Source organism: Poeciliopsis prolifica, unplaced genomic scaffold, assembly GCF_027474105.1.
Source record: "Poeciliopsis prolifica strain line A6 unplaced genomic scaffold, Auburn_PproV2 SCAFFOLD141, whole genome shotgun sequence".
Lineage (NCBI taxonomy): Eukaryota > Metazoa > Chordata > Actinopteri > Cyprinodontiformes > Poeciliidae > Poeciliopsis > Poeciliopsis prolifica.
The window spans coordinates 183,673-196,387 of record NW_026562516.1 but is presented as its reverse complement, the minus strand read 5'-3'; the positions used below and the strand labels follow the sequence as shown (position 1 = coordinate 196,387).

The following is a 12,715-nucleotide window of genomic DNA, read 5'->3' as shown; positions in this document are numbered from 1 at the left end:
ATAGGAACTGGTTCTGTTCATAATATAGTAACAGACAACCAAAAATGGCTTGAGTTTTCACAAATCTATAAATGTGGTTGATGGAACAAGATTTGAACTGTTTTTGTTTGTTTGTTTGTTTTTTGGAGTTGAGTGTGATTCACTTTGTGCCTGGGCTGGAAAATGGCCATCAGATCTGGCAACCCGGTCCACTGTCTGTACTTATAGCCAGTTGTTTTGTGTTCCAAGACCAAAACTATCCCAAACATTTAAGTGTCTCAGCATGGGATGCGCAAACAAGTCATTTTCCTGTCATTGAAAGCCAACACCCAGGACATCCTGTAACCGACACAAGATGAAGCACGCTTACAAACACACGCATGACTTCCTCAGGTCATTGAGTCTGACCCACAAAGTTCAGCACCTTTCAGAATTACAGCTGATTTTGGACTTTTTCTAGTAGTCGCCGATGCCGTGTGATTCTTAGTTTTGGTTTGTCACAGTGTATTATATTCACTCTGAGCCTTCTTTCAATCAGTATCAAACATATTGATTAATGTTCCACTTATTATGAATCAAATAAAACTCTAAACAGTTGGGGTTTTAGCCTTGACTTAACGGAACTCAGTGTTTCAGCAAGTTTGCAGTTTTTGGAAGTTTGTTCCAGATTAAAAGAGCTATACAAAGAAAATTAGAAACTCATTTTCCTTTTACACTGAAGAAAATTTTTATTCACAATAAATTGAACGTTTTTATTTCATCAGGTTCATATGCGAGTTAAATTATGAAAACTTGTTAAAATGCCACTGTATCTCAGAGGCAACAACCAAACAACTGTGGATAATTTTGGTCTCAGGTGAAACAGTGAACCAATCTGAAAACCTCCATGACAGCATGAAATTTTCAGAGCATATGCTTATTGTTAATCATTCTAATTTAATGCTATGTACTCCACAAACTACTGTTATGGTCAACATTTCCTGTTATTTGCTCATATTTTTTGTAGATTTTCCTTCATTTAAAGAATAAATCAAGTCACATTCTACATCCGTTTTAGAAAGAATAGGGAGGAATGAAGGTAAAGTGCTGCAGAAATGCTTGGAACCAAGTGAGAACAATATGGATGACATGTTGAATTATGGACTTTTTGGGGCAGATATAAAAAATAATTGCTTATAATTAATCATTCAATTCTTTTTTTTTTTGAAATGTGAATTTACTTTGACAGCAGTTAACTTGGGACATTCAGAACAGTCTGATCTTCTCTGACCTCGATGCCTTGCTCTCTAATCTCCTCCCACACTGCCCTGTCATCTCTTCTTTCCGGGTCATCCGCCGAGTGAAGAACAGAGCCGGTGTTACTCTCTTCCTACCCGAACCTGACCGTAGTTTGATGATTTATTATTATTATTATTATTATTATTATTATTATTACTACTACTATTGTCAGTACCATCAGAATATACTTACATCTGTTTACTTTATGTGATGATTATCAATGTGCTTTTCTGTTTTTCCTCTGTGTTTTTTTTTTTTTGTTATTGTTTTTGTTTGACAGCGGAGAGTTCCTCAATCAAAATATTTTAAATTAGTGTCTGTCTGTCTTGCAGTTCAACCTTTCAGAGAGTAATTTATAGCACCAACAACTTTCTTAGGCCATACTAAGAAAAACAAAAAATTATGATATTATAAGGATAAATTTGTGTGACAAAAAAAAAGGATTAATACTATAATAACGTTGGAAAAAAATGAGAATATAGTCGTGACAATAGGAGAATAAAGTCATAATGTTTCAAGAATGAAGTGATAATATGACAGGAAAAAAATCATGATAATATTTTAGCAATAAAGGAATAGATTTAAGTCATGATAACGTCAAAATGACTTTATTTTTGTCGTTTTATTATTTTTATTTCAATAGCATGGCCCTAATGCTAAATTGTAGTAAGACAATGTGTTTGTGAATTAATAATGATCATATTTGTTAAATCAAGAGAATAAAATGATTTATTGATGAATTACAGGGACAATTTGAAATGCAATATTTAAAAAAAAACGTAAACCTTTTGAGAAAAATCATTTCGTACATGTGCTGTTGCAACAGCTGAGAAAAGAGGAGAAGCACAATCAATAAAAACCTGCTGCAAGAGAAGTCATATTCCTGATGGATCTGTGGGATTACGGTCCGGATGTAAATGTAAAGGTTTCAGTGGAGTTTCCACTCTTCTACTAATTGACTGCTGCATCGCAGGAACAGTCTCAGTGCAACATGTGGTCTCCTTTTTGGGAACCTGATAGCACGCTGGCTGACGCACTACCTGAATTTGTACTAAGCAACCATCTGATTTCCAGTAGCCCTGGACCCCGCAGCACCCCCTGCAGCTCCACTGGCTCCCTCCTCCAATCCCCTTCCAGAGTTTTTATCATCAAGGCTAATTTCTGCCTGTAATCTGATTAGGGGCTCTGAGCTGCTTTAACACCCTGCTGTGCTGTCTCTCTCTCCCTCTCTGCACACACACCTGCACTCATCCTGGTGACTCCCAGTCTGTGTGGGTTGCAGCTTGCGTTACGTCCGTCTCGCTCTCTCTGCTGCAGTTGTGTGTGGGTGTGTGTCACCTCTGTCTTTACCTGTCCGCTGCCACCGCTGTGAGCAAGCCGTCCTCTGGTTCGCCTTTTTAAAGATGTTTCGAAACCCATGGATCTCCAGTTTTCATGTGAACCATGTGCAGCCGTATAGGGAAGGTAAGGCCTGAGGAAGAGGAACCGCTGACCTGCCGTTGTCTTCTTGATTTTAGCATTGACACGGTTATTTTCCAGGATTCTGTTTGGTCTGTCAATTATGCTCATGTATGCGCTGCTAAATGTGCTAATGGTGGAGAAACAATTCACCGTAAGAGGAAAACTGTTAATTCATCATAATTGGTGGCTATGCTAACTAGCTGAAGAATGGTGAAAAACAACTGGTGACAAAATAAATTTCAAAATGTTTAATTATTCAGAAGCAAAAATTCCCCAGATACAGACACACACCAGCTGCTTTTTTTTTAGTTTCACTTAGTTTTATATTGAAAGAAATTGATTTGGAAAATGTTTCTCTTGCCTAATTTTGTTATTTATATGAATTATTTTAATTTTTATTATTTAAAATGCCAACATTTAGACTACATTTTTGTTTTGGTCTCCATGATGACAACTATTTAAATATTAAGTAATTGATGTTTTGATGAAGTACTCAACACTTTTTTTATGACTACTTTTTATCTTTACTTTTGAGTAAAATATGTAGAAGTGGTGATACTGTTCTAGTTTCCAAACCCACTCTACCCACCTCAGGTGTTGAGACCTTAACTCGTTAAATTAGTGCTCTCATTTAGCTGAAAGCTGCAGCCAAGTTCACCTGCGGAGTCTATTTGAAGGTTCTGAATATTTTTAGACAATCCCTCATCTCATCATGCTGACTTTAGCGCCTAAGTTGCTCTTTGGTCATGTCCATCTCAAACCTTGGACTGTTTGTTTAGCTGGCAGCCTCCAGGGTTTCCAAGGGCGGCTGAATTGGCATCTGCATCAAGGGGCTTTCCATCAAAGCAAGGATAATTGTGAGGTCACACACCTCTAATATGTTTCCCATCAGGCCGTTGGTTTATTTAAAAACAAATGATGCAAATATTTTGATATTTATTAATGTGGAACCCAAGCAGAATCGACTGTATGTATCTTAGTGGAAAAAAACCAACTGATGAGGAGCAAACTTTGTGAAATATGACTTTTGACACCAAAAAAAGTTTAGCTTTTTGGGTTTTCACCTGCTGCAGTCACCAAAAGAAGTGAAGGAGGCTGCAGTGTTTTGCAACAAAGTTTTTGGAAGCCAAAATTAGTCAGAGGGACTCTGGAGGCGTCTGGAGCAGAAATACGATGCGTCTCCTGTGTGTGATATGAGAGTTAAAGGGCCAACTATCAGCTGATAGCGAGGAATAAAACTGACCATAACATGAACTGTAATCGACTTTTGCTGTGTAGAAATTGAACTGCTTTGTGAATTTTGCAGCTGATAAAAAAGTGTTTTTTATCAGCTGCAGTACACTAATTGTTTTCATAAATGCTTTATTAATTAAGCCCTTTAAATAATGTCTAAACAGTTTTTTACAAATTACAGTACACATCAATGCTTTTAAAAACAAGAACTTGAAGGAAAAATTAATTATGAGTGAAAGGTAGAGATACATGTTCAACTATTTACCCATAAACTCACTGATCCAAGCATAAATGTCCTTTAGTAGGTAGCAGATGGAAACGTGTGCGTGAATTTAGAGAAACCAATTAACCCAACAGTCATGGTTTGAGACTGTGGGAGGAAGCTGGAGAACCCGTAGAGAACCCACGCATGCACAGGTAGAACATGCAAACTCCGTGCAGAAAGAAAGAACCCAGGCCGGGAATCAATCCCATAAAAAGAAAAAGTGTTTTTGTTTCATTTCTGTGCATAGTTTGATTATCAATATGTCTGCATCACAGAGCTGAAAATGGTTGTGTTGATTATTTAACATTAAAAATGGCATCTTGTTTCTCTTCTCAGGATTTGGATCTAAAGTTCCTACAAAACTTTCCAGCTCAACCTCTTTACCAACAGAAGCTCTAAGGTAAGAAAGGAAAACACTTAATTCTTTATGTTTTAATCAATAAATGCATTTATTTAGAGACATAAATGCTCTTCTTAAGCAAACTGGTAATGTTTCCCAGCAGGAAACAGAAAGATTAACAGGTTGCTTTTATGTTCGCCATCAAATAAAGCACACACACCTTATTTCTATTATCCATGATGCTTTGTGTGAACTGCGTTTGCGACTTTGAAAATATTGGAAAATATGTTAGATGAACCATAAAATCTTATCTTCACTTTCATTTTTCAAAGAATGACCTGATGAAATCGCCTGCTGCTCCTTTGTCAATTCCATTTTCATATGGAAAAAGAGAAAAAAGTTTAATTTACATTTTGTTTTACAAACTTGTTGCAATATATACTGTATATGTTTGTTAATTTTTAAAATCACATTTTGCAGCTGTAAGGTTGACCAGGTTTCCTTCAGTCGTTGGTTTAGAAACAAAAAATATTCAGATAAAATAGAAGAATAATTAGGGAAGAGTTTTCTAAAGACTCTTTCCTTCTAAAGAAAGGAAAGTCGCAGTGATAGGTGTGGCCTGCTGGGGAAATCTTTGTTCATCTTTCTCCTTTGGATGGTGTGACATTATTTAATGACCTAATTCTTAATTTGGGCCTTGATGCCTTCAGCAGCAGCAGAGCTTTACTGTGACCTTCCATCACCTCTTAAAGATGAGTCAGCTGAAGCCAAGGAGCGATCTGGCTGTCTAAAGATTATTACATTTTCCATTAAGAGCTTAACTGGGAGGCAACTTGACTTGTTCTCTTGTATGAAGATGGTTCTCATCCACTTCTGTACTTAAACGGATGTAAACTGGTTCATCGTTTGCTAAAGGGTTAATAGGAACAAGCTCTTCGTTAATAACGAGTAGTGGGCCATTTTAACTTTGGTTAATTAACTAGTAATGATAATCAGAATGTGAATAATTGACACTGTTTTATATCTTCTAAGTTTTCAGAGTGAATTCTCCTTAAAAGACAAGACCAACTTGGTCAAGAGTGTTTCAGATACAGATGCCAAACTTCTGGTCGTTCTTCCCAAGGGTGCGTATCGATAACACTCAATACAACAACAAAAACAACAAAAACTTTATGACCTCTAAATGTTAGATTTATTTTTTATATTTTTAGTGTCGGAGTTGAAAAAATACTTTGAGAAAGCTATCTGCAAGGATCTGGAAATGAACAGGTAAGCATAATTTGATAGGACACAAAAATCACGACTTGGTGTTAAAGTAACAGTTGGTTGGATGGATGGATGGATGATGGATGGATGGATGGATGGATGGATGATGGATGGATGGATGGATGGATGGATGGATGGATGGATGGATGGATGGATGGATGGATGGATGGATGGATGGATGGATGGATGGATGTCCTTTATTTGAAAGCTGCTCTACGTCACGTTGCATTGCACATTATGCAAAATAGACATTCTGCATGTGTTCGGGTATAAAGCAGTGGTTTATTTATGTTTTGTATCAAACCTGGATATCTTCAGTATAAACACATGAACTGTCAAACCGACATCTTGACAGACAGGTGAAGTGTTGCTGATCTCTTTTAGGAAAGAAAGGATAGCCCGGCGGTTAGAGGGGATTGAAAGTGAAGCGCCACCTGCTCTGGTGCCAGGTGGTTTTGTAGCCAACAGGATGCTGGAAGAAGATCCGCCTCGGTACACGCGTGCTTCAGACCCTTGTGAGCCTCGTGGGATGGGTAAGCTTGATTTGAAATAAAAAATGCGACTGTGAATGTTGAGTTTGGCGGTGTGGCCAGCAGCTGCCTTAGAGTGACAAGACGCCCTAAACAGCCCATGCTGAAAAGCAGCTCAAGGAGTAAACTAAAATCTTATTATCTAGGGATGATTTTGTGCAAAAAAAAATTATGAGCATGTTTTGTATAACCCATAGACCTATTCTAACCAGTTTGAGGAATTACAATAGGTCTCTTTTATCTTTAGTCAGGTTTTTACCTATGATGGGTATTTTAGTTCATGTTATCGTCTTTTTAAAGCATGTAAACAAACCCCCAGATTTGTAGAAAAGACAAAGACTCAGCAATGAACTCTACTTTTTACCAAAGCTAACATTTGTTGATTTGATAAATTAAAAATACTCAAACTTGCATGGTCATTGCTTGTTAAATAATGCAATCAATCAATTATTTCCACTGTTTATCCTAGTGAGGCATTACAGTCGAGAAGAGATGGAGCCACCACAGAAGAAGGTGACCTCTCCAGACAGAACACCTCAGGTGAAAGGTGGCACTGGCAGCGGACACCCAGAGCCAGTGGTGGTGTATGTTGATCCCGTGACATTATCCACCTCGTCCACACCCACGTCAGGTCCACCGTCCAACCTCAGCTCCAAGGCCGAACGCATCGCCCGCTACAAAGCTGAGCGCCGCCGGCAGTTGTCAGAGCGTTATGGGATCCTCCTGGATCAAGAGGCGGACACTGAGTACACACCGCGCTACCGGTCCCGGCGTGAACAGGACAACTCTGACCGACACATCACCACCAGGAGAGACAGAGAGAGAACAGAGGTAGAGGCTCACGGACGGGAGCCGAAGGTACCGTACCGCTCTGGAGTGGGCCGAGTTTACATGACCACGCACCCAGATCCTGCCTCTGCTGACCCACCGAGGCCGGCCCACTCAAATCAAGCTCCTCCACCGACTCAAGAACGACCTGGCAGATTCTCAGAACAGGAGAGAGCGATGAATGTGGAGAATTACTGCCGAGGCGGAGCTCAGGAACGCTCAGTCACAGCTAGAGGCCGGATGCAGGAGCAGCACCAGCCTCAGCCACAACAGAGGCAGCACACCCACCAACATGATGTGTCCCACCGAGATCCAAGCCCCGCCTCCACCCGAAACTACACAATCGCTGCGGTGCCGAGCTCTCCTCGCACGGCGCGCCGTGCATCTCTGCCTTCCACACGCTACGGCATCTCACCTGGTGATTTATTCATAGAGCAGCAGGCTCAGAGCATCCTCAACAGGCAGGGGTGAGTATAGAGTATAGAAGATACTTCTCAAAGCACTTTGTCAAAAAAAAAAAGTCACATATATCTGCCACCACCAACTATGAGTTTGAGAAAACTCAGTAAAATGGTTCAGTAGTTCAGTTTCCATTGGCTACCAGCAGATGAAAAACTGACAGTCTAAAAACAAAAGCAACGCTCACAACTTCTGTGTGTTGTGAGCGTTTTGTTACTTTGTCAACAATAAGTTCAGAGAAAAGTCTGTGGAAAGTCCAAATAGACAATTTACCTTCTCACAGGAGGTTTTAAATATTAGAAAATGTTGCTGGTGTTTCTACTTCTGTTTACTTCTGACTTTCTAACCCTCTCTCTCCAGCTGTTTCAAGTTGCACAAGGTTGTGTCCTGTCAGGTAAATGCTTTTCAAGCAAATTGTACTATTTTATTAATGTGTTCATAATGATACATGCATAACATTTTAGTTTGTTCATAGGGTTTTTATGTGCAGTAACACAGTAGACAAGTAAATATGTTGCTGTACTTTAGTATACGGTCTGGTTTGATTTTGCGACCAGACCGGATACTAATGTGTCCTTTAGTAAAGGACACATTTTTCCTTTACTGGTGAATTTTGAATCGTCAAATTAAGTTTAGAGAGAGGTCTGCTTTTCATCTATGTGACAGAACTCTTTTATGAAAGAAGTTTAAGAAAGTCTACATTATTCAGAAGTTGTTTATCCACTTATGAAACTTCAAAATCCCTAAAAAATGAAGATAGAAAACAGAAGCAATTTATAGCAAATTCCTTGTGAACAAGTACATAGTATTTATTTAAGCAGTTGTAATTGTCTCTCTAACAATGGTGATTTTTGTACTTTTCATTTGGCTTCAATTTATCAGCTGATAAAACCAAACAAAGATACCAAGTAAAAGGAAGATACTTATAGATGTTCTTCATTTAAGAGTACCTCAAGTTTTGTGACAGAAGTTGCTCAAAGGGATTTCAAGTCAAAAGAAACAGAAATATTGGAATATTTCACATTGTAAAAGAGCAGTAATTTATGTGGTAAAGAGTCACGTCCTTGTATTATTTCTGTTCGGTAGTGCTGATCTGTGACTCTAATCAGTGCTTTGTCATTCTTCAGATAGCTTTAAAAGTCCCACTTGTGGCCTCATCACATTGATTGTGTACTCAAGAAGCACGAGGAGTGTTCAAGCACTTCCTACCATTTTAGATAAAGCCGATTCCAGTCACTTATGTCCTGCTTAGCGGTCCACAATGAGATTAGAGTGACCTTTGACTACCAGAGGTCATTGGGTTAGAGATGAAAATAGCTGGACTTACTATTTGGCATACAGACTTTTGGGAGGGATACTGTTACTTGATCTTGCTGTACTAGAGAAGGATTTAGGAGTTGATATGGGTCCAGTTATAGTCTTATGTTGGAGACTTTTCCACTGTAGGTTTCATTTAAAGGTAACATGATTTGTTGAGATTTCAAAAACAGTTGGATAAAACTGAGACATTTGCATGACCCCATGTGATTCCGTAACAAATAAAAATGCCTATTGTAGAAACTGATAAAGATCAGACTTTATCAGACTCTCACATCCTTGTGGAGGAAGTCAGGACTTTTGTGAAATTGTAGTTGCAACAGTTCAATTCTTCTCAGAGGAAACATTGCTAAAATTAGGTTGTGCCATTATTGTTAGAGACAAATCATTGTCTTGGAACTCTTTCTAAAAACCAACAGTTTCATGTTTTTCCTGATTGCTCAGTTCTAAAATTTTAAATCTACAGTGGTAATTGGATCCAGTTTATCTCAGGACTTAATTGGCTAAACTCAAGGTGAAAATGGGCAGTTGTCCTAATGGCTCCCACTTGTGAAAAACACTTGTAGAGTGATTTCTAATTGGCACTGAGCTTATAACTATTCTCTAGTGAGAGCAAAAATTGCTTTGCCCCACCAGGGAAAGATCCGTTGCCAACCTTTTCCTCCCTGTCATTATGTTAAGCACACCTGTATGCTGCAAAGCAACAACCTTTTATTTGGGTCGAGTTGATCACATTGATTATCAATTTCTATTTGGGTTGCAGCACCAGACTGAAATTCTTAAATCCCAGAAGTAGAAAGGATGCACTTAGTTCATGCCTTGACTGTGTCTACTGGGCCAGCAGTGGCTCAGAGGTAGAGATTTGTCCTGTATCCAGTGGGTTGCTGGTTCAATCCCCTGCTCCCCCTGTCTTCCTCTGCCTAGTGTCACCGATTTTATGACAGCTTTGCTTTTGTCAAGCTGCAAGAATGAGTGGGTGACTCTATAGTATGAAGCACAAAAGTTCTTGGATTTGATGAAGGGCATTTCCCATTTTTCTGTGTAAACAACCATGCAAAGCTGTAGTCAAAGTTCTATGGTTGTTCCTACCGCAATGTCTGGTTTGTGTTTTCTAACCAGTCTTTGTGTAAGGTAGATGTTCTTTCTACCACCTTGGGAAATGCATTTGTTTGTACTATGTTGTGGATTTGGACAAGGATGTCATTCTTTAATTGAGCTGAAACGTTAATGGTTGATGTGCATTTCTTTTCCAAGAATCCGAGTAAGAGAACGGTTGTCCAGAGAAGAAACACCACAAAAGCACCCTGACCAAAGTCCGGACAGGAATCTCCAAAACAGACACTATAGTCATGGCAGCACTGCGAAGTATATAACACAACACTCAGAGCACACCCAGCAGAGGTCAGTTCCACAACCTCATCCAAGTCCTGGTCAACATCCTGCTCCTTTTACATCTGAGTACCAACACTCTGGCCCTGCTGTGGACCCTCAGCCTAGAGTGGCCATGAATGCTCCATTGCCGACTGGGACACCTGCAGGAGTCCAGGAAGCACAACCACGAAGAAGAGTGAGTGCTGACCAAATCTACGCTGCTCATAGGGAGGCAAGAATGGAAGCAAAACAAGTCCTAAAAGAAGAAGCACAGACGGAGGGCCTGCTAAAGAGCAGGAAGGCAGTGTTGCCATCTGAAATTCGCCGAAGGGAACGCAGCGTGGATGATCCCCACAGGGGCCGGTATGAAGACATGGAGTGGCAAAACATCAGCCCAGAGAGGAGGAGGAGGAGTCATGTAGAGGAAGACTGGGATGATGAGCAGCCAAGAGAGAGGGGCAGGGAAAGAAAAGCTCAGAGAGTCAGGGAAAGAGTAAGAGACCATCCTTCAAGTCATGACACCCAAGAGGAGAGAGTTTATAGATCTGTGCAGCCTGCCTGCTCCTCTGTACGTCAGCAACATAGACAGGATCAGTCATTGGAACCGGTGCACCATCCAGAGTCTCAAATAATGCATCATGAACCCCCACAGCAGAAGCTGTATGAAGCCAGAAGGGTTGAACATACAACTCAAATCCAGCAAAATCTTCAAAGAGAAAATCAGCACAACCAATTGAGACAATATCCGGAAAACCAGAGACAAGGAGAGCATGAACTGCAAACAAAACACCCCCCAAGAAAAATGGAGGACTTTCAAATGCAATATCAAAATCCCCAAACTAAAACAGAGATGGTGCCTCAGCAGACAGTTTCACAGCATCAGAGGTTGGACTCAACTGTCTACCTCCAGAGAGGCTCTTCATTGCCTCAGGCTAAACACAGAAGTATGGAAATAAGTGGAGGGCCCAAACCCAAGATAAGAACCCGCTCCATGTCAGACATAGGTGTAAGTCAGCACTCCATCATGTATCACACTGAGAGAGCAGGAGCTGGGAAAGAGGCTGCCAGAATTGCCCCTCCACCTGGGATAGCTAACGGGGAAGTGGGCACCCTGGACACCAGGGTGTCAGTTGCACAGCTGCGACACTCTTACCTGGAGAATGCCAACCGGAAGCCAGAGCTGTAGGTTTACTGGCATGACCTGCCTTGAACTTTACAAATAACAGTTTCTCAATGGCTTATTAATCATTTGCAACTGAATTGTGAAAGAATAATCCTTGTTAATTATACCGAAGGTGCATGGATCATGTCTGCTGGTCATTTCACCAATATTTGTTGTTCAGTTGATTCATTCATTTAAAATACTTGCTTCATCTTTTTAAGAACAGAGCAGGAGTCCAACACAGGGCAACAGAGAGACAAATGACAGCATCAAGTATTCACACACTCAGAATGAAGCTGTAGTACCTGGAGAGAAAAAGGAGAGATCATACAAAATTACCTTGAAAATTCCCAAACTAAGACTTAAAATCTTGCAATGACGTAACATTCCTAACCATTATGCCACTGACCCCTCTGAACTTTACCAGGAAATGTTTAATTGTGGTAATCCATTCTTCTTCTGTACCTTTCAAATTCTTTGCCAAGCCCAGGTATAAAATATAATCCATCTCCAGCAGACTTTGGAAAGATGGCAACCTTGAACTGGTTTATCCTAGTGTGCATGTGATGAAGAAAACAGTTGATCCCATTAATAACCCAGGCATGCAAGAAAAAGCGTAACTGCATCCCCACGTCACCCTGGTTGCACTTATTGTTGATATGATGTGAGAATTTGTTTTTCTTAATTTGACTATGATGAGCAAGAACATTTTCTTATTCTAGTTTCACTTTCTTTTTGTATCTCTTGTCAAACATTTCCTACCGATCCACTGAAGTGAGACAGCTAAAGCAGACCTTTCAGCTAAGGATGTGGAGCCAGCCAGCAGCAGCGGCGATGGAGACAGAGAGACTCGAAGGCCTCGACGTTACATTACTCCAGGAGACAGTCGCACATCCGAGAGGTTTCGGACACAACCCATTACTTCTGCAGAACGTTTGGAATCTGACAGGTATCTATTTGTAAACATCGATTTCTTCCGCATAATAGCAATTGTCAATGATGCTGTTTAATTGTTTTTTTCTCCAGATCACGTCTCAGCCCATCGCAACTACAAGATGCTGAAGGTACCTGCAGCCATGCTTTCACATCCTTCAGTTGTGATGTTCGTGAAGAGGAACTCTGTTTCTGAGAGCAATACGTTTTGCTTATGTCCGTTTAAATGTCCCTCTCCATGTCACAGAGATTTCCACTTCACCCTGATCAGCCATTTCTCCTAGTTTGATAGT

At 40.2% G+C, this 12,715-nt stretch overlaps 1 protein-coding gene across 6 annotated transcripts in view; it reads left to right on the top strand.

Moving 5' to 3' along the window:
• The first annotated feature begins 2,439 nt into the window (after positions 1–2,439).
• The window catches only part of LOC129355683 (supervillin-like), a 36,067-nt gene continuing 25,791 nt past the window's right edge, over positions 2,440–12,715 (top strand). For 2 of the 6 annotated variants that reach the window (XM_055025272.1, XM_055025274.1), the window contains exons 1-9: positions 2,441–2,721; positions 4,553–4,616; positions 5,589–5,680; positions 5,768–5,825; positions 6,207–6,355; positions 6,822–7,647; positions 10,211–11,509; positions 12,265–12,438; positions 12,516–12,553. In XM_055025272.1, coding sequence (XP_054881247.1) covers positions 2,661–2,721; positions 4,553–4,616; positions 5,589–5,680; positions 5,768–5,825; positions 6,207–6,355; positions 6,822–7,647; positions 10,211–11,509; positions 12,265–12,438; positions 12,516–12,553 — 2,761 coding nt within the window. In that variant the 5' untranslated portion in view covers positions 2,441–2,660. Of the gene's footprint in view, positions 2,722–4,552; positions 4,617–5,588; positions 5,681–5,767; positions 5,826–6,206; positions 6,356–6,821; positions 7,648–10,210; positions 11,510–12,264; positions 12,439–12,515; positions 12,554–12,715 lie in introns of all 6 variants that reach the window. The other 4 variants (XM_055025273.1, XM_055025270.1, XM_055025271.1 and 1 more) reach the window with 4 other exon arrangements.